Source organism: Rhinolophus ferrumequinum, chromosome 16 (assembly GCF_004115265.2).
Source record: "Rhinolophus ferrumequinum isolate MPI-CBG mRhiFer1 chromosome 16, mRhiFer1_v1.p, whole genome shotgun sequence".
NCBI lineage: Eukaryota > Metazoa > Chordata > Mammalia > Chiroptera > Rhinolophidae > Rhinolophus > Rhinolophus ferrumequinum.
In genome coordinates, this window is record NC_046299.1 from 56,804 (window position 1) to 76,362 (window position 19,559).

General features: G+C 48.1%; 1 protein-coding gene across 1 annotated transcript; it reads right to left on the bottom strand.

The window, feature by feature from the left end:
* Positions 1-1,077: 1,077 nt before the first annotated feature.
* LOC117036334 (cytochrome P450 2E1) lies at positions 1,078-13,104 on the bottom strand. The gene is made up of 9 exons (XM_033131158.1): positions 12,887-13,104; positions 11,786-11,945; positions 8,757-8,906; positions 8,325-8,485; positions 7,732-7,908; positions 6,567-6,708; positions 2,809-2,996; positions 2,198-2,339; positions 1,078-1,418 (listed from the first exon to the last, which is right to left on the bottom strand). Exons 1-9 carry the CDS (start codon positions 13,061-13,063, stop codon positions 1,234-1,236), a joined length of 1,482 nt encoding a protein of 493 aa, XP_032987049.1. The 5' UTR covers positions 13,064-13,104; the 3' UTR covers positions 1,078-1,233.
* Positions 13,105-19,559: the final 6,455 nt, after the last annotated feature.

A 19,559-nucleotide genomic window follows, 5' to 3' on the forward strand; every position in this document is an offset into this window, starting at 1 on the left:
CATGGTTAAGCACCCCAAGATGTCAGTTCACTTTATCTATTTATCTCTATATCTATGTCTATCTATCTATCTATCTATCTATATAAATGTTACACTGTGATGGTATAAGAAGGTGGGGCCATTGGGAGATCATTATTTCATGAGGGTGAAGCCCTCGTGATGGGATTGGTGCCCTTATAAGAAGAGGCCAGCTAGCTAACTCTTTTTCTACCATGTAAGGGTACAGCAAGAAGTCAGCCATCTGCAACCCAAAAGAGGGCTCTCACCAGAACCTCACCATGCTGGCACCCTGATCTCGGACTTCCAGCCTCCAGACTGTAAGAAATACATTGGTAATTTGTTACAGTAGACAGAACTTTGTCCACCTCACTCCTGCTGACCCCTTTTCTTCCCATATTGCCAAATGTGGCTCATATCAGTGGAGGATTTCTTTAGCTGGGACCAGTTTTCTGAGGTAGTAGTACTTCCTGGCCAGTGCTCACCCTTGAGGAGACGACAAGACTTGTCATCGCTGAGGCTCGGTCAATCAGCATGTAAATACACAGTTTGACCAGGAAGTCAAACTGAGACTGCTAACAGCCGAATGCCATTGCCCAGATAAGTTAGATGTTCATGCTCAAAGGCATTCATTCTCCTCCCAACATTTTCCATCACTCTTGAGTACTTCGGAGTTTTCCTAAGATATTCCTCAAATTGAAATCCCCGAAGCAGCGTTACATTTTTCTGTTGGCAGCAGCATCACCACTGCATGGGCCTGATGATGAGGACGGGCCCCTCTCAGGCAGGGGCAGCTGGCTTCAGTTTGCTGATTTGCCAGTCTGTCCAAGTTAGATTTTGGTCACACCCCATGGTGGTTGGGGTGGAAAATGGGTTCGTACAACTATAGACCCAGTGACAATCACATCCTAATCACAGAGCCTGTGAACACGTTACCTTACACAGCAAATGGGACTCTGAATATGTGATTAAGGGTCCTGAGAGGAGATTACCCTGGGTTATCTGGGAGAGCCCACGGTTATCAGAGGATCCCTGCAAGAGAGAGGCGGGGGGGTTGGTCAGAGAGCGATTGGAAGATGCTGGCTTTGAAATATGACTCGTTTTATTCAGGACATGCACACAGCTTTCAGTGTGTCGCACTTTGCATACATAACCTGCTCAGCCTCGTACTCTGCACAAAGCAAGCGGCTTCTGGCATGCCCATTTGACCACCTTCAGAGTGCACGGGCCTCCCACTCATGAACGGGGAATGACACAGAATTCGTATTGGGGTGGAATGCTGCCAAACCCGTTCACGATAGGGCTGAGGTCAATATCCTTCGGGTCAACAAGAGACTTCAAGCGGAAGTGCTGCAACATGGCGGTCAAGAACAGGAACAACTCCATGCGAGCCAGGCCTTCTCCAACACACACCCGCTTTCCTGGAGTGACAATAGTGTGCATGAGACACTGGCACAGCTTTTGGAGACAGCAGCTCAGGAGCCAGGGAGGAGGAGGCTGTGGGCAAAATGCCACCCTATGCAGAATGAACCCCTCTCTGCCATTGAAAGGAAGCACAGGGTGGATTTCAGTATAAGAAAACCAGGGTTCAGCCTTCACAAACCTTAGTCACTTGGACTTGGTTGCATAAACCGATACTGGATTGGAGAATGGTCCCTGCCTACCTCAAGTTCACCCCAGTGTCCTACAGGAAAAAGGTCAACGCTGCAACATTGGTGTGAAAGTTACGAGTTGGCCATATGCCTGGCCCTCACACCCACACCAGAGGGAAGACCCTGGAAAGAAGGCCAATGGTCCAAGAGGGGGACACTGAGTCACAGCTCAAAGAAGGCTGGATGGGCCTATGATGAGCCCAGATAACCAAACGTTAGATTTTGTCTAGTAATCCTATTGAGAATTAGGTAATACAGTTTTGAAAGATTTTTCAGTAGGTCCTATTAAACAGATAAAGAGTTTTAGCCCTGAAAGTGAAATATCCACCGTATGGAAGAATAATTCGTCCGCAACACCTCACTCCCAGTATTTCTGGTGAAAAGATGTCACTTAACCTCTCTGAACAGGGAAGAACACATTTGGGTCATGTCAGTGAGAGAAGTGGGACATGATGTAGGTGTGGAATGATGGCAGATCACACATGGAGCAGAGGGCAGGAATTTGGGACAAATCCCTGAGGAAGGTGCTACATTTGAACTCTTCTTACCTGCGGAAAATGCCTTGAAATGGTCACTGTACTTGAACTTTCCATTTTCATTCAGAAAGTGCTCTGGCTTAAACTGCTCTGGATCAGGGAATTCTTGTTTGTCATACAAGAGGGAGTCCAGTGTCGGAATTATGATTGTGCCCTAGAAGGAAAAACAGTCAAGTTAGCAAACCATGGCCTTCGATGTGGAAGCCAGTTGTCTTGAATTTTACCTGACACAGATAATTTGATTCCAGTCGGGGAAGGTGTTTGCTTAAGGATGAGACAGAAAGCCGTCAGCGGTCAGGGCAAAATAGTGATGAGAGTTCTGATCTTTTCAGAAGAGTTACTCCAGAGCTGGATATTACTGTTGTTGGTTTCTGGTGTCAGAATACACCACAAGGCCCTGGCACTATCTGATGAGTCCCTTATCTGTATTTCCTCTGTTTCTGTGCTCACTGGGTCCATGTGAGGATTGCTGGGGAGGCAGCACTCTGCTGGCCCAGCCCCCACCATTCGGCCACATCTGCCATAAGGAGGTTCCTTTGGATCCCCCATAATGTGCCCTGGCAGGATTCCTGCACAGCTGCTAGAATGGTGCTCAGGGAGTGCAGTCTAGGCACACATCTGACCTTGGGGATCTCGTATCCTCTGAACACCGTGTCACGGGTGGCTTTGTGGTACACGTTCAAAGGCACGAGGTTGATGAACCGCATAATCTCATGCACCACGGCATCCATGTAGGGCATCTCCAGCCTGTCCTTGATGGCAGGGAGGCGGCTTGGCCCAATCACCCTATCAATTTCCTCGTGAAGTTTCTCTGCCAAGATATAAATGGACAGATGTAAAGGATTGAGTCCAGGCTTACTCAACATCCATCCATCCATCTGGTCACGCAACAGATGTTTATGAAGCACTCTGAGCAGTGCTTTGGGGTGCCCCAGCTACTCTGGACTGTTGGATAACCGCTCCATAAATGCCACTAAGAGCTAAGCTCTATGACGCTATAGTCTACAGCATGTTTTGGCCTCCATTATCTTTTTATCTTTTACTGAGGTAACATTGTTTTATAGCATTATTTAAGTTTTTGATGTACAACATTAAAAATCGCCATCTATATGTTGTGCTCACCACCAAAAGTATACTTTGCACCATCACCATACAATTGACTCCCTTTACCCACTTCACCCTCCCTCCACCCCCTTTTCCCTCTGGTAACCATGGATCTTTGGACTGTTTTTATGAGTTCATTTGTTCTGTTTTTTAATATTCCACATATGAGAAATCATATGGTATTTGTCCATCTTTTTCCATCTGACTTAGTTCACTTGATATATAGTAACTTAAAGGTCCACCCATGTTGTTGCAAATGGCAAGATTACATCCTTTTTATGGCTTAATAATATTCCATTCCATCTTCTTTATCCATCCAGCCACTGATGGACACCTAGGTTATTTCCATATCTTGGTTGTTGTAAATAATGCTGCAATTAATGTAGAGATGCATATATTTTTTTCAATTAACATTTTAATATTCTTTCCCCGCCCTACCCTTCCCCATTTTTTTTTTTTAAATTTTATTGGGGAAGGGGAACAGGACTTTATTGGGGAACAGTGTGTACTACCAGGACTGTTTTCCAAGTCAAGTTGTTGTCTTGTCAATCTTAGTTGTGGAGGGTGCCGTTTAGCTTCAAGTTGTTGTCCTTTCAGTCTTAGTTGTGGAGGGCGCAGCTCAGCTCCAGGTTCAGTTGCTGTTGCTAGTTGTAGGGGGCGCAGCCCACCATCCCTTGCGGGAGTCAAGGAATCAAACTAGCAACCTTGTGGTTGAGAGGACGCACTCCAACAAATTGAGCCATCTGGGAGCTCAGCGGCAGCTCAGCTCAAGGTGCCATGTTCAATTTTAGTTGCAGGAGGCGCTGCCCACCATCCCTTGCGGGACTCAAGGAATTGAATTGGCAACCTTGTGGTTGAGAGCCTACTGGCCCATGTGGGAATCGAACTGGCAGCCTTCTGAGTTAGGAGCATGGAGCTCTAACCGCCTCAGCCACTGGGCCGGCCCCATCCATGGTTTTTAAGCCATTGTTTCTCAGTCTAGTTGTAGAGCGCAGCTCCCTGGTCCATGCTGATATTATGAGCCTTGCACTCCACCCAGCTGAGGCAGTCGGTCACCGGTCATTGGTCAGCTGTTCACAGCAGCTCACGGTAGCTCTCGTCAGCTGACAGCCGCTCACGACTGCTAGCACAGCCACTCACAGTAGCACACATGTCAGCACACAGCGGCTCACACCGACCTCCGGCTGCTCACAGCAGCCCAGCTCTAGGGAGAGCAATTGTTCACAGTCTTAGCTGTAGAGGGCTCAGCTCACTGGCCCATGTGGGAATCGAACTGGCGGTGTTGGCGTTAGGAGCACGGTGCTCCAACCGCTTGAGCCACCGGGCCAGCCCCATTTTAATATTCTTCAGATAAATACCCAGAAGTGTGGTAGCTGGATCATATGGTAGTTAGATTTTTAATTTTTTGAGGTCTCTCTATACTGTTTTCCATGGCAGCTGCACCAATCTGCATTCCCACCAACAGTGCACAAGGGTTCCCTTTTCTCCACATCCTCACCAACACTAGTTATTTCTTGTCTTTTGGGTAATAGCCATCCTAAGAGGTGCGAATCTCATTGTGGTTTTGATTTGCATTTACTTGATTATTAGTGATGTTGAATATCTTTCATGTGCCTGTTGGTTATCTGTACGTCCTCTTTGAAAAAATGTCTGTTCAGATCTTCTGCCCATTTTTAAATCAGGTTGTTTGTTTGTTGTTGTTGAGTTGTATGAGTTCTTTATATATTTTAGATATTGACCCTTTATCAGATGTCTGATTTGCAACTATCTTTTTCCATTTAGTAGGTTGTCTTTTCATTTTGTTGATGGTTTTCTTTGCTGTGCTGAAGCTTTTGAGTTGATGTAGTCTTATTTGTTTATTTCTATTTTTGTTTCCCTTGCCTGTTTGAATTATTAGAGTCAAATCTACAAAAACATCACCAAGACCAGTGTCAATGAGCTTACCACCACCTATGTTTTCTTTTGTATATTTTATTGTTTCAAGTTTTATGTTCACGTCTTTAATCCATTTTGAGGTAACTTTAGTGGAAGATAGTGGTCTAGTTTCATTCTTTCACATGTAGTGGTCCAGTTTTCCCAACACTATTTACTGAAGAGACTGTCGTTTCTCCATGGTATCTTCTTGGCTCCTTTGTTGTATATTATTTGTCCATATATGTGTGGATTTATTTCTGGGCTCTTGATTCTGTTCCATTTATCTGTGTATCTGTTTTTCTGTCAGGACTACACTGTTTTGGTTACTACAGCTTTGTAGTATAGTTAGAAATCAGGAAGTGTGATACCTTCGGCTTTGTTATTTTTTTCTCTGGATTGCTTTGGCTATTTGGGGTCTTTTTTGTTTCCATACAAATGTTAGGATTTTTTGTTCTGTATCTGTGAAAAATGACATTCGGATTTTGATATGGATTGCATTGAATCTGTAGATTGCTTTAGGTAGTATGAACATTTTAACAATGTTAATTCTTCCAATCTATGAACACAGGATATCTTTCCATTTACTTGTGTCCTCCTCAATTTTTCCTGAGCTCATTGAATGGTCTTTCTGAGTTTTCTTGCAGCTTGTTGAGTTTCTTCATGACAGATATGTTGAATTTGCTACCAGTTAGATCACAATCTTCTGTGATTTTCAGTTTGGTTTCTGGAGAATTGACACTTTCTGTAATATTATGTTACCAAGGTTTATCATGGTGGTGGAAGGGTTGTCCCTCTGCCCTGCATTTGCAGTAGCAAACACTACTCTTTTTTAGGTAAGGCTTTTTCTACTTTGATTCTGAGTTCAACAGGTTGATCATTACAGGCCTTTCTTCTATTTTCCAGTAGGTGGAGCCATAGCACACGTTTTTGATTTTTCCTACCTGAGTTGTCTCCCGCTCTGACAGCCTGCACTTTCCACCCTTCACTGCCTCTGCCAGAGGTGCCGCAGGTACCTTTCTGTGTTTATTCTTGTGCTGCTGCCGGTGTCACAGAAGTTGTGGGCGGTGCTGCCAGGGTCCCTGGGATGGTGGGCACCTCTGCTGCATCTGGGGTCGCCTGAGTCGCAGGTGCCAGCACCATGGTAGGGTAAGGGCGAGGGTGGGGCAGAAGCCAAGGTCATGTACAAGCGCATTTCCCCTCAAAGAACTTGCCCATCAATCCCAAGTGCCACTCCTGCAAGGGTTAACAAGCAATGCCAGTTTCCCACTTTGCAGACAGAAAGCTGAAGCCCAAACACTCTAGGCTGACCGTTCAGGTATGATAGCCACACAGCCCAGGCATCCTTGTCTGTCACTTGACATACCTGCGACATCTGGGTACTTCATGAGAATCAGGAGCCCGTATCTCAGAGTGGTGCTGGTGGTCACTGTCCCCGCAAACAAAAGGTCGGCCACGGTCACAGCAATGCTGTCCAAGGTGTACACAGGCTCTGCACTGTGTTTTTCCTGAAGATGTTAGAGACAGACAGGAAGTTGATAAAGGGACATTTTCCGGTGAAAAAGAAACAGACCCTTGTGTCCCCCACAGCAGAGAGCCCGGCAGCACTGCCAGCTCCACAGGGAGGAGGGGCAGGTGTGCACAGGCTGTCCTGTGGAGACACAGTCATCTCCGTCGAGCAGCCAGAGATACCCTGGCTCCCAGAACACTAGCCACAGAAGGGACTGTGCCCCTTCCATAGCCTTGGGGGCCATCTTGGGGGTGAGGCTCTTCCTGGTCCTATGCTATGACCTCCTGTAGTCCAGGGCTGAGCTGTGGGGCCTCTGCTAACAACCCAAGAGTCTCAGGAGCTGCACTCAGCCACCTTCAGCCACCACAACCAGTTCCTTTGGGTCCCAGGAGGGAGGGATGTCCCTGGGACCCAGATACCTGGAAGGGCAGTGAGGGGCCCAACTGCTGGACGGGTTTCTCAGATACCCACAGGCCGTCATCTAGGGAAATCAGATGTGGAGTCACATGCTGTGTTAGAGCCACCAGTGACATCAAAGGAAGAAGGAGAGGCTTCACCAACCTGAGCTGGGGGCCTGAGAGGCTCAGGCAGATGCTGGGTAGGCCTGGGACCTGGGTCCAAATTGGGGTTTATGAACTGATGAGGAATGCTGAGGGCCTCTCCTCATATGGGACATGGCCGTGGTTAGGAAGCAAGGACTGGAGGCAGCCAATGTGAGGGACCCACAAACCCGGTCCCACTGAACAGCCTCTGACTGTTCCCCAAGAAAGACTGTCCTGTTGAGCAGTGTGGTGGCCAGTGCAGTGGTGGTGAAGGTCAGGCAGGCAGGCTGTCGACTGGTGTGGGAGCAGCGTGTGGTGGTTGTGCTGAAGGCAGTGCGCTTGTGTGAAACTAAAAGAATCACAATGTGCCCAGTGAAGGCAGCTTGGGCACCAGCAGTGCAGGTTATAATATCAACCTGCCCCCCACCTCCATCTCCTAACAGCTGCACTTGGCTTTACAGGCTGTGTGGCAAGGGTACCTTCTCCATCTCTATGAGCAGGCAATCGATGAAGTCTTGGGGGCAGTTGGGGTCCAGTGACTTATGGTGCTCCTTCACTCTTTCTAAAACATAGTTTTTTATTTCAGACACAGTTTTCATTACTTTTCTATGGCTTCCAGGCAGGTAGTGTACATAGGTTGGAAAAATATTATAAATCTGGAAAGAGAGAGAGAGAGAGATCTTACTATATATGTTTGTTTTTTCCCTGGATGCAACATAATTTTGTGTACTAAACTAGTAAATTTCTCCAAATCTAAACGTATGGCTGTGGGTATTGTATTATTTATAGTATTTGGGCCCACGGTATCTCTTGGGGCACTCTTCTATTAGGTGGGGTGAGTTCTGTGGGGAATGTGAATGTATCTGGTGGGGACTCATTTTACAGAGTGAAACGGTAAGTGTCCAGGGGAAGCAAGGGGCCAGTGGGCACCCCCAGAAAAAATGCTCGCAGCAGGAGTCCTGGCTCCTGCAGGCCTGTCTGCCCACATAACCCGGATTTCCCTTCTCCCTTTTCTAAGGTAAACTCTGGGTGGAAGGTGAGCACAGACTCACGACCAGCGCGGTGCCTTCACCTGCAGCCAGGCGGTGCTCAGCAGATAGAAGTTCTCGTGGAGCAGACGCCGCAGCCTCAGGCCCAACTCGTCGCGGTAGCCAAAGCGCTGGCGGAATAGGATGTCAGAAATGACGTTGAAGGGGGCGCAGTCGAGGAGGAAGGTAGGGTTGAAAGGCTGGCCTGGAAGACAGGTGCGAGATGACAGGGTGGCCCCTTGGTCTGTGGGCGAATACGCACCCGCGCCTGGGAGGAGACGCCCTGAAAACCGCGACAATTCCCAAGAGATTGGGATCTTGGAACCCACTCGGACTTCTTCACTTTTCGGTTATTCACGGAGCCGTGAAGCGGTGTCCGAGGGTAAACACGCCTTCCCGCGGGCTGTCCCCCCGGATGGGGGGAGCCCAGCCAGGGCGGGGCGCGGGGACTCGGGAGGCCAGGCAGCCACACGCACCCTGGGTCTGCCGGAGCGCCTCCAGCAGGAACTGGGCCTCCTTCTGGATCCGGTGCTCGTTGCCCTCCTTCCCCATCCCGAAGTCACGCAGGGTCGTCAGGGAAAACCGCCGGATGTCCTTCCAGGTCGGGCCATCATTGAAAATTATACCTAAGGAAGAGGGAACGGCAGAGCAGTTGCTGCCACCACGCAGAGCGGGCGCCAGGGGGCGGCAGCGAGGCACGCGCGGGATAGGACGCGGAGCCACCTGCCCGCCTCGGCCTGCGGTTCCTGTCCCCGTCCCGCTTACACCCACCCCCTCGGGAGCCCTCGCGTTCACTCCAGCAACTCAGTGTCGCTCCTTTTCCACTTTGCCTGCTCCCCCGAGTGAAATGGACTACGCTTCCCAGATTTTTCCTGTCTGCTGACGAAATTCCTGGAAAGCCATTCTGTTGTCATCGGTTTTTAACCCTTACGCCACAAATATCTCCAGTCGCAGCTCTGTGGCTTCACAAAGTATCCTTGCTACAGTGTCAGGGTCACAGGCCCCCAGCTCGGGAACTACATCTGACAGGTCTGGGACAGGGGCCTGTGGCCCTGTACCAAGTTCAACACAGGGGCCCGCCCAATGCGGTCCTGGGTTCCACTCCGTGTGTCTGAGCCACATATTCTGGGGGACTTTGCGTGGTGCACCGCGTGGACACTGGGCAGAGTCCTGGTTGCCAGGGTGTGGGCCTGGGGACATGGGACCCAAACACGAAGTTTCCAAGGGATCAACTGGCTGGGTGATCCAAGAAGGGGGTGTGGGGACCAGAGTGTCGCCCAGGAGGCAGGAGGCCAGCCACTGAGGGCAGTGGGCTAGGGGGCAGGTGATTTAAAATGTCACAGAGATGAGTGGTGTAGCAAGGTACAGATGGAAGATGGAGAAAAATTTGAGGAGAGACACAGAGAGAGAGAGACAAATACAGAGACACACGGAGAGACAGGCAGAAACAGACACAGAAAGAAACAAAGACAGAGACACAGAGATACAGGGAGACAGAGACAGATAGACACAGAGAGAGAACCCAGAGGAGCCAGCATTGTTTGGGACCCCTAACAGGCTGAAACGGAGCCAACAGTGGCTTCTGTCTCCATGTTTTATGAAGACTGAGTGGTGGGTACAGTTCTTTTGGCACAATATGATGCTAGCAATGAACATTCATGTCACTGTCCCTGGGGTACAGATATGTCCCATGTCCAGGGCCCGGCAGATGGTCAGGGTCAGCTCTGGGCCAGGTGGGATATGTGAAAACAGGGCTTTGGAGCCCCCAGGTGAAGCCCCCGTAAGTGTAGCCTGTGGAATGTGGGTGCTGGGCCCTGCCTGGCTGTATCCAGGGGCCCGTGACTTGGACCAGATGGCAGATAAGTGCTCTCTGGAACGAGGACAAGAGCTGCTTGAGTAAAACCCAAAAAAGTAAAACAAATCCACAATGTCCAAGAGGGAAAATCCAAGGCCATTGATTGTGACAGAATGTAACCTTGGAGACGTAGACTGGAAAACTAAGGCAAGAACACCATGAGAACACTGTGCCCAACTGTAACTGCATCGTTTTGAAATTTTTACGTAAAATGGATGAAGGTTTTCTTGAGGCTTGTCACCAAAATTGATTTAGGAAGAACTAAAGGCATCCAGGTTTTGTAGGGTGGACGAGACACTGTGTTTATTCCTAATCTGCTTTGGCATCACCCTAAAACTTAAAGCAACAGTGAACACCTGAAAAATAAGCAGGGGCAGTCAGAGGATGGGGGGGGGAGCAGCAGGTGGGGGCAATGAGCATTTGGAGGCGAGAGCTGAAGGAAGGAGCCCCCACTAAGCAGGTGCCCATATGAGCTCCAGAACATCCCAGGAGACACAGAAGGCGGGGCCTGGGGTCAGAGTTCTCAGACAAGGACCAGTTAAACCCCAAGACCCCAGCCCTCTTCCCCCTGCAGGAGGTGACAGGTGCGTTTTCTGGATGAGGGGACTCAGGGCTGTGGAGACATGGGGTGCACAAGACAGAGAGGTGAGATGGCACCCCTGGAAGTCTCATTCTGGTCTGGGACTGCACTCAGCACCCCCTTCCTGGTCTGAGAACACCCCCTGGTGGATATTGTTGGCCCCTCAATGGAGAACACAGACTGCAGCTGAGCAAAGCCCTGCGGACCTGCTCAGAATCCAGCAGATTTCGGTGCCCATCATTTGGGAGGGGACCTCAGTGGCCATTGAAGCCTTGAGCGGGAAGTGCTCCCAAGATCAGAGGAGGCTGAGGGCCCGCAGGCTGGAAGGTCTGCCCAAGGAAGGCATGCTCATCCTTCACAAGCATCACTTGCCATCTGTCGTATTTCTCTGCTAAAATGTCTGTCCTGCGGGTCAGAGTGTGGGTGCTGGAGGTCCTAGTCGTTTGGGGTACAACCTCACATAGAAGTTTTCGCGAATACACACACTGAGTGATGACTGAATGAATGAATGCACCAACCATCACCTGAATCATCTGAGCATCTCTTTACCTTTCTGCCTTTACTATGCGGCTTACTGCTGTCGTTTCAGCACCTGCCAGGCCCATGCACCCAGCTCGGCACCAAGAAGAGGGAGTGTGGGGACAGAGCCCCAAAAAGCAGTTTCCAGGCTCTCGGCCTCACATAGAAAGGTGCTGGCTCAGGTAATAGATGGCCATCAGCTGTGGCTGGTTGGCCGTCAGCTGTAACCATTGAGCCATTGGCCACTGATATAACTGCCGCGGCTACGGAGGGAAGTAGAGGAGAGAGGAGGAGACTGAAGGAGAGTGGAGGAGAGTGGAGGAGAGTCGGTCGGTTGGCAGCAAAGCGGACAGCAGGTCGCACGTCGTGTAAACCCAGCCTCCAGTGAGACCATAGTGGTTTGACTTCCCTACCTATGGCTCCGTGGGTGTTCCTTTTTGGCCTAGCCATATCCTGCGTTCTTGTGTGGGGAGTGGGACCAGAGACCCCGCAGGCCGCCCCGCGTGACAAATGGCGCAGCGAGCAGGGTCTCCCGCACGACAGGGAGGTACCTTTGTCCTTGTGCTGATGCATCATGAAGAATTCCGCTCGGCCGGAAAAGTGGTCCTTGTGTTGTAGCAGCGCCTCCCTCACAGCCTGGTAGCCATGCAGGACCACTATGCGAAAGGAGCCCAGGTGCAAGGTAAACACTGGCCCATACTGCTCTGCCATCTGCAGACCAGCAAGCAGAGAGTGAGGCCACCGGGGCCCCGGGGACAAGAGGACCCCCAAAGCCATTGCTGTGGACCAAGAGAACCCAGAGGGATCTGGGAAAAGACTGTCCTTGTCAAGCCTGACTTGAGAGGATCTTCCCCAGATGGCTTTCTTCTAAAGGAAGCCTTGCTCCTGTGCACCTGCACCCCGGCACAGCTGGCCACACTCACCTGGGTGTGGCTAGTACCCCTCCTGGTGGGCCAGCTTCCTCGTCCCTCCCCTGAGGCCACTTTGCCGACATCTGTCCTGTTACCTTCACTATTTGCGGTCCCCAGTCAAGGTCCTGGGCCCCAGTGCACTGCAGGAGGACCCAGACCCAGCACCATCCTGACCCCTGTGAGCCCATCCTCCGTGGCACATAAAGCACCGTCAACACCTCCCTTAACTCAAACACTTTCCAAGCCTGCCCTGTGCCTTGTGGCATTCTCTAAGGTATTAACTCATTTAATAGATTTATCAACTCATTTAATTTTTACGTTTGTTAGCTCATTCATGCTCCCGACGTAGGAGGAAGTAGCAGGCCGGTATGTCAAACACACACTTCACTTTTTACTCTGTTCTTGGACATACTCAGAGGACTGTGAGTGACACCCAGGAGGTGTGTATCTGGTGTGAATGCCGGGCCCTCGTATCGCAGGGGCAACATCAGCCGCAGCCACACAAGCCATCCAATGACAAGGCAGTTGACACTCAGCTGCAGCAGGGCCCCCCAGGGCTGGCCAGGGCCAATGCCCATTTGAGGACTCCACGCCCAAGCTGGACCATTAGTACACATTCTGAATATCACTCTTGGATGCTACTGTTAATTCAGAACAATTTGTCTGACAATGGGGACAATGCACATATATTACATCTAATTCCCAAATTCTCCTCTACCAAATGAACAGTATTTCTCTTACCTTGCTGAAGGATTTGGGCATATTACTGATTTCAATCTGGAACATGTTGCCAATTATGGGCAGTGGGAAGGGACCGGGGGGCAGTTTCCGGCTGCTGTAGACCTGCTTCCAGATGGAGAAGACCAGCAGGCTGGCCATCCACACCAGCAGGGCCACTGTGACGCTCAGGGCAGACATGGCACCGTTGCGGGCTCTGCCAAGTTCTGGGGACACTTCTGCAGAAAGGCAGAGCTTTTATAATGCACCGTTGAAAGGGAGGGTGACCAACCACCCAGTGCCTTTTCTTCTGGCCCGACGTGCTAGTTTATTATTACCTGCTGTTTGCTGTCACTTCAAAGGCTAACTCCTGTAGTGATTGCATCTTAGAAGCTTCATCCAGGCCCGACAATACCTGGCTCTGTAAACACTGCTGGCATCTGTCGGTGTTTACATAAGAACACCCCAACCTGTAGAGAATTTTTATAAAAATGTATTTGAGCTAAACAGAGGATACACCTGGAAGCAAGATCTCAACAGGCTGAGAAAAGTGCATCCGAGAACGACAGTGTGCAGCTTCTTTCATGCATTTAGAATTAAGGAGGGCATATAGGAACTTTAAATGGAGGTCAAGATCATGTGCTCTCTTGAGGGCGGTTACACCTCTGAGGAGTCTGAACAGAGGATCGCTCTGGCATTTCAAAGGTGTGCTAACCTACATACACAAGAATTGTGGACAGGGGCTGGCTTGAGGTGAAGTTGAACCTCTTAGTAAAGAAGTTACAAGCCTAAGAAGTGACTACCTCCCATGACCCGCCAAGTTAGGAATTCATGAAGTCACTTTCAGTTAGGTTGATTACAGCACCACTTTTTTGCCCACATCAGTAAATAAAGTCCAGGGTCACCAACACATAGGTCAGAACGGGGGATGGGGGACTACCTCCCTTTGATTCTGGTTGGACGAGGAGGATTAACGTTATGTTTTCATGTGCTTGTCTGGAGTAGGATTTATGCAAGCCAACATCAATTATATGCCGACTGTGTCAGGTTGTGCTGTTCAATTCTCTGAACATCGGATCAATAGTGAAGTTGTTAGCTCGTGGATTGTGAAAAATTCACAAGGCAGGTAGAAATACAGAAGGAAGATTTATTAAAGTAAGAGGAGGGCAGAGTCGGCTGGAGACTACTGCTTTGAGTCTTTGTTTCATTTGAAGTTTTATATTTTCTAACCAGGAAGTAAATTGCTTTGGCCTGTAATGGAATCTTCTATTGCATTTGGCTTTGTCTGTTGGGGTGGGGGAAGGTGCAGTTAAACTGGGTATGGCCACCTTTGCATGTTATGTAAATTAAGTTGGAGCAGGGGGGGATCCCATACAGATACAGAACCTCTCCCAAGTCACAGTGTCAGGCATACAAGGCCGAAGTACACAGAAGCATTGAAACTGGAATTCATGGTAAGTGTATAGTAAACAGAGTCATTAAGTTTTGACGGGTAGAAGGAAAAGAAAAGAAAGAACAAAACACTTTCAAAAAGTCCCAAGCTAAGTTATACTTGTTAAATCGAATTATACCAGAGGTCCAAATCTCAAAAGAGAAGATTTAGTGCCACCGTTAAAATCCCCCTGTCTTACCAGTCAGGTTTGTCTGGATAGCCCCTAATCGTGCCTGAATCACCATCAGCCAAACTCACAAGACCAGAGAAGGAAAATTCAACATCTGAATTCCATTCCACTTGTCAAATCAACTGGCAAAATTCAGTGGAGAAAAACGGGCATGGAAAAAAAGAGTTGATCAATTTTGAAAAAGTTAATCTCTGATTATAAAAGAAACATATCTTTTTATTGTAGAAAATTAGGAGACAATTAATCATTTTACCAAATTATAAAAAATTTAATGAGGATTTTTGTTGAATTTGCTGTAAATCAATGAGTTAATTTGGGTAGACTTTGTATTTTTCACACATCCTATTGTTAACAGAGAGAGGGCCCTTCTTGGCACAATGTCCAGGTTCCTGGCGTCTCGAGCAAAAAATTGAATGAGATACCCAGGTAAAGTAGTGAAAGAGTAGTTTATTAGAAGGAAAAGTACACTTCAAAGAGGTAGAAGCAGCCGGAGCAGAAGGCAGTGGCTCAAGGACATTATTAGAAGAGAAAGTACACTCCAAAGGGATTGGGGCGGGTCTAAGCAGAAGAATGGGCTCAAAAGGCTTGAAGGCTCAAAGGCGCTCACTGGCGAGGACTTGGAGTTTTTATCCCTTTTTTCTCTAGAGTGGGCTGTTCCTTGTCAGTTGTGGGACCACTTGATTGACACCTGTGATTGACAAGGGGCTATTACCTCATCTTTTTAGACTGAGCATGTTCCCTCCCAGAATTCAGTCTGTTACAATAATATTAATGAACTTCCGGGCATATGCATGATATTATAATGATGGTATAATGAGGCCCAGATGAAATTAAGGTCGTTGTGGCCTTTACTACGCAGGTGTGAGTGACGGGTTTAATCCAGCCGAGTATTTTGTACCCATTTGATCCCTGAGAGGGGTAGATAATTTTAGTGAGAAGGGGAAGTTTTGGACAGAGAGGGGAGGTCTTTTGGGTGGTTGCATTCTGTGGGTGCAGGAATGCAGAGACCCGGTGCCTGTCTCTAACTGCCTGCTTTGTTTTTCCCTTGAGGGACTGCCTTATTTCCCCATAAAATCTCTATGGGAAGTTGAGGGACAGAAGGTCTTTTCTTCTGTATCTGCTTCCTGCTGGACAGGGGCATAGAGTTGTCCTTACCTACTGAGGATTCACGGAACTCGCGCCGTATCTGAATCTTACATGAGAGAAAGGGGTCTCGAGATCCGCATCGAAGACTGTGCTGGCTTCTTTGGTTGGGACTGGTAATCTTGCTGGGGTATCCTCTGTATCCACAAGGCCCCTGAATGAGGAAAAATAGATTTTGGTTAAACAGAGTTAAAAGTGTTGGCCCAAGAAGAAGGACCCAAAGCCATCGACGCAAGGTGGCTGTGTGATAGAAATTCTGTTTAGCTTCGTGGACCTGTCGCTTTTTCCTCTGGCTAATCTGGTCATTCAGGTGGTGGTGTTCACCCAGGAACTGGGCCTGGAATGGAGCAGGGGGCAGGGGATTTCCTATGATTCAGGCTTGGAACAGTCTTCTGTTTAAGATGAAAAAGATGATTTGAAAGGTGATTAAGACAGGAACCAGGGAGCTATCACTATTTATGTCCAGGAACACGGAAGACCTCCATGTTGTACATCTTCTGCATCACAAATTCCTCCTTCACACAGACCCACTTCCAGCTTCCCATTAGAATGGTTTCTGGGTATTTTGCAGAGCTTTTTTGTGTGTGGTTAGAACTGTTGACCTAAAATGTAAAAGGCCAAACTGAGAGGCAACACGCATCTATTTAAGAACCTAAAGAATAGCTACTCAGGAGGCACTGGATCCAGGCACAGAGTCTCAGTTGGGAGATTCCCAGGAAGGACAAGGGGCATTTGGGAGGTGGAAGGGGAGCAATTACATGACAGAAGGAAGGAATTTCTGTGGGTACACATAAGCCAACAGTGATGCTAATCCCGGGAATTTGTCTTTAATTTTCAGTGTACTCAGTGTCTGCTTTCCTGTCACCTTTGCAAACAGTTGTTTGGGACGCGAAGCTGCGAGGGCTCGGTGCAAAGGTCACTTTGCCTGTTCTAACATCCGAAGGTTTGAGGAGTGAGATGAGCAGAGCCAGGCAGTTCCTCTGGGACAGCAGCTCTCACTCCATTTGAAGTGGCTCTGTTTATATAATTTTCTAGAGAATAAAGAGGATGTTTTTAATTGTCTCTTCTAACTGGTGACATAAGGGAGATCTTAAATTACAGGTTATAATTTTACGTTTTTTATAAGTCATGCATATTTGTGCACAATAGAAATCTTTGTGTATGTTGAAAGATGAAAAGAAAAAAATCTCCTTTTATAATTTTATTTACATAAAAATGAGGCTGTACTCCATACACTGAATTCCAACCCATTTTTTTCTCAATTTATTAGCAACACAGGCAAGCCCTTGATTGTTCTGCTTTGAAAGTGCAGCCACATTACTGGTGCTTACTTGTTAGCTCTCTTGTATTATGAAGGGGATTGGCTTCAGGCAGGACTAAGAGAGTCTTTGCTCCCTTCCAGCGTTTTGCACCCCGCGGACCTGGGAACTGACAGGGCAGGCTCTGTCCCACTTGCACTTTCTCTGAGCAGTGAGGGTGAGGACAGGATGCCTGTGAGGTAGGCAAGGCTCCTGACTCGCCTGAGAAAGGCCACACTTGCACAGCTCACCTGAGCTGTAGCGGGCATGGAGAGGCAGAGGGCAGACCACAGGTGCTGCTGTGGTCCAAGTGGAGTAGCCCTTCTCTGGGCACCCAGCCGGGTGTGGGGGAGCACGAAGGGCATGAAGTAGGGGTGGAGTTGGGAATGCGCTCAGAAGACTTGATTTAAGGAACCTAGCCTGGAAATTTCCTCTTATTTTGTGTGGCAAAAGAGTAGCGAGCCCCAAATTAGAAATTAGAGCAGACAAGTCTATCATGTTTAATGTGTTCTTGGTTAAAAATAATGACCTTGACAACTGCCAAAAATCTTTTCCAGGTAAAACAAAAGTAGAGGATACAGCATTACAGTGTCCAAAGGGCAAGCCAGCTTGGCTCAGGGACACATGTGTCCACTCAAGGGATCCACAGATTATATGTGTGTTACCTTATTTGTCACTCAGCTCTGCCTCTGAGCTGTTGTGAGAGATTCTGGTAGCAAGCCACATATCCCCTCTGGGTGGAAGCAGGACTCCTCCGAACTCTGGATGGCGACCTCCAGCTAACAAGACTCCAAAGGAGATGCCAGTTATTCACCTAAAAATGAAAGGCCTTTCAAAGTGAGAGGCAACAAGCATTTATTGAGTCTCCAAAAAAAAAGAAAGAAAGAAAGAAAGCTATTCTGGAAGCACTAATTCAGGCAGAAGTCCAAAGAGTGTTCCAATGAGGACACAAAGACCAGGGGTGTTTATGAGAAGGGGAGGGGACAATGACATCCTTAGAAAGAAGGCATTGGTGCCGATAACATGACACGGTGACACTAATTCTAAACAATGTTTTCAATTTTCACTCTGGTTGTCATTCGTGCTGTAGTCATAACATTTGCTTTCTTGTTGTCTTTGCAAACAGTTCTTTGAGACACAAGGTTGCTTTAGGCCCCGTTCTAAGGTTACTTTGTTCTAACATCTGAAGGTTTGAGGAGTGAGAAATGCCAGGCGGTTCCTCTGGGACGGCAGCTCCAACTCCATTTTGAAGGGGCTCCTTTCATATTATTTTTTCACACAGCCCATCAGTGGTGTTGGGCTTGGCAGCTGAAGGATGGCAAATAACTCACTAGGGAAATGCAAATTAAAACCATAATACAACACCACTACACACCTATTAGAATGGCTAAAATGCTTTCCTATGTAATTACCTAAATGTTTGGCAACCTCCCTTCCACCTACATCTTGTATCACATCCCACAGCCTCCCTCCACAGGTAACACTGTCCTGAATTTTGCTTCGAATATTCTCTGTGATTTTCTTTGTATGATTTTACATTGTATAATTGTTCTTATTTTTGAATTTCTAAAAGGGATTTCATAGCACGTATATTCTGAGGCCTGAATTTTTTACTCATTGTTACCCCGGGGTGCCCAGTGTGACCTGTGGTTGCAGACCACTGATTCCATGCCTTGCCTGCTGTCCTGTCAGATCACTCCCAAGTTCTTGGTGTCACACAAGAGTGCATACTTCCTGGAACACTTTGCAAGAACATGTCTAGGGCAGGTGTGTACATGGGACACATGACACATGACACCATATTATTGCTCAAGTATTTGGACCCGTTTCCACTCTGACCAGTGTGTCTCCATGATCCTGTATGGTGCACACCTCTCCAACACTTAATACTAGTAGGTTTCTTAATTTTTGCCCACCTAGTGCTATAAATTGTGTCTAATTGTGGCTCCAATTTGCAGTTCCCTGATTATGAATGAATGAAATATAGAATCTTTTCTTTCTTAAAGATTTTATTGGGGAAGGGGAACAGGACTTTACTGGGGAACAATGTGTGAACTTCCAGGCCTTTTTTCCAAGTCAAGTTGTTGTCCTTTCAGTCTTAGTTGTGGAGGGCGCCCCTCAGCTCCAGGTCCAGTTGCCGTTTTCTAATTGCAGGGGGCGCAGCCCACCATCCCTTGCAGGAGTAGAACCGGCAACCTTGTGGTTGAGAGGACGCGCTCCAACCAACTGAGCCATCCGGGAGCTCAGTGGCAGCTCAGCTCAAGGTGCTGTGTTCCAACTTAGTTGCAGGGGGCAGAGCCCACCATCCCTTGCAGGACTCGAGGAATTGAACTGGCAACCTTGTGGTTGAGAGCCCACTGGCCCATGTGGCAATCGAACCGGCAGCCTTCGGAGTTAGGAGCAGGGAGCTCTAACCACCTGAGCCACCAGGCCAGCCCTAGAATCTCTTTATAGATGTTTATTCATCAAGATTTTATCCTCTTCCATAAAACTCCTATTCATGTATTTAGCTCTTCCCTTGGGGTTTCTGTCTTTCCTCATTGTTTGTAGAAATGCTTTCTATATCTGGTTAATAATTCTTTTCTAGCTTTATGTGTTGTAAGGATTTTTTCAACTCTTTGGGCTACTGTTTCA

What these genes read in the sequence shown, in the direction of transcription:
- LOC117036334 (XM_033131158.1), bottom strand. Translation starts at nt 13,063, where the DNA reads ATGTCTGCCCTGAGCGTCACAGTGGCCCTGCTGGTGTGGATGGCCAGC. An exon ending in TGAGCACCGCCTGGCTGCAG is followed by an intron (nt 7,909 to 8,324) that starts GTGAAGGCACCG and finishes CTCTCTTTCCAG; the next exon opens with ATTTATAATATTTTTCCAAC. An exon ending in TTTCAAGGCATTTTCCGCAG is followed by an intron (nt 1,419 to 2,197) that starts GTAAGAAGAGTT and finishes TTGTCACTCCAG; the next exon opens with GAAAGCGGGTGTGTGTTGGA.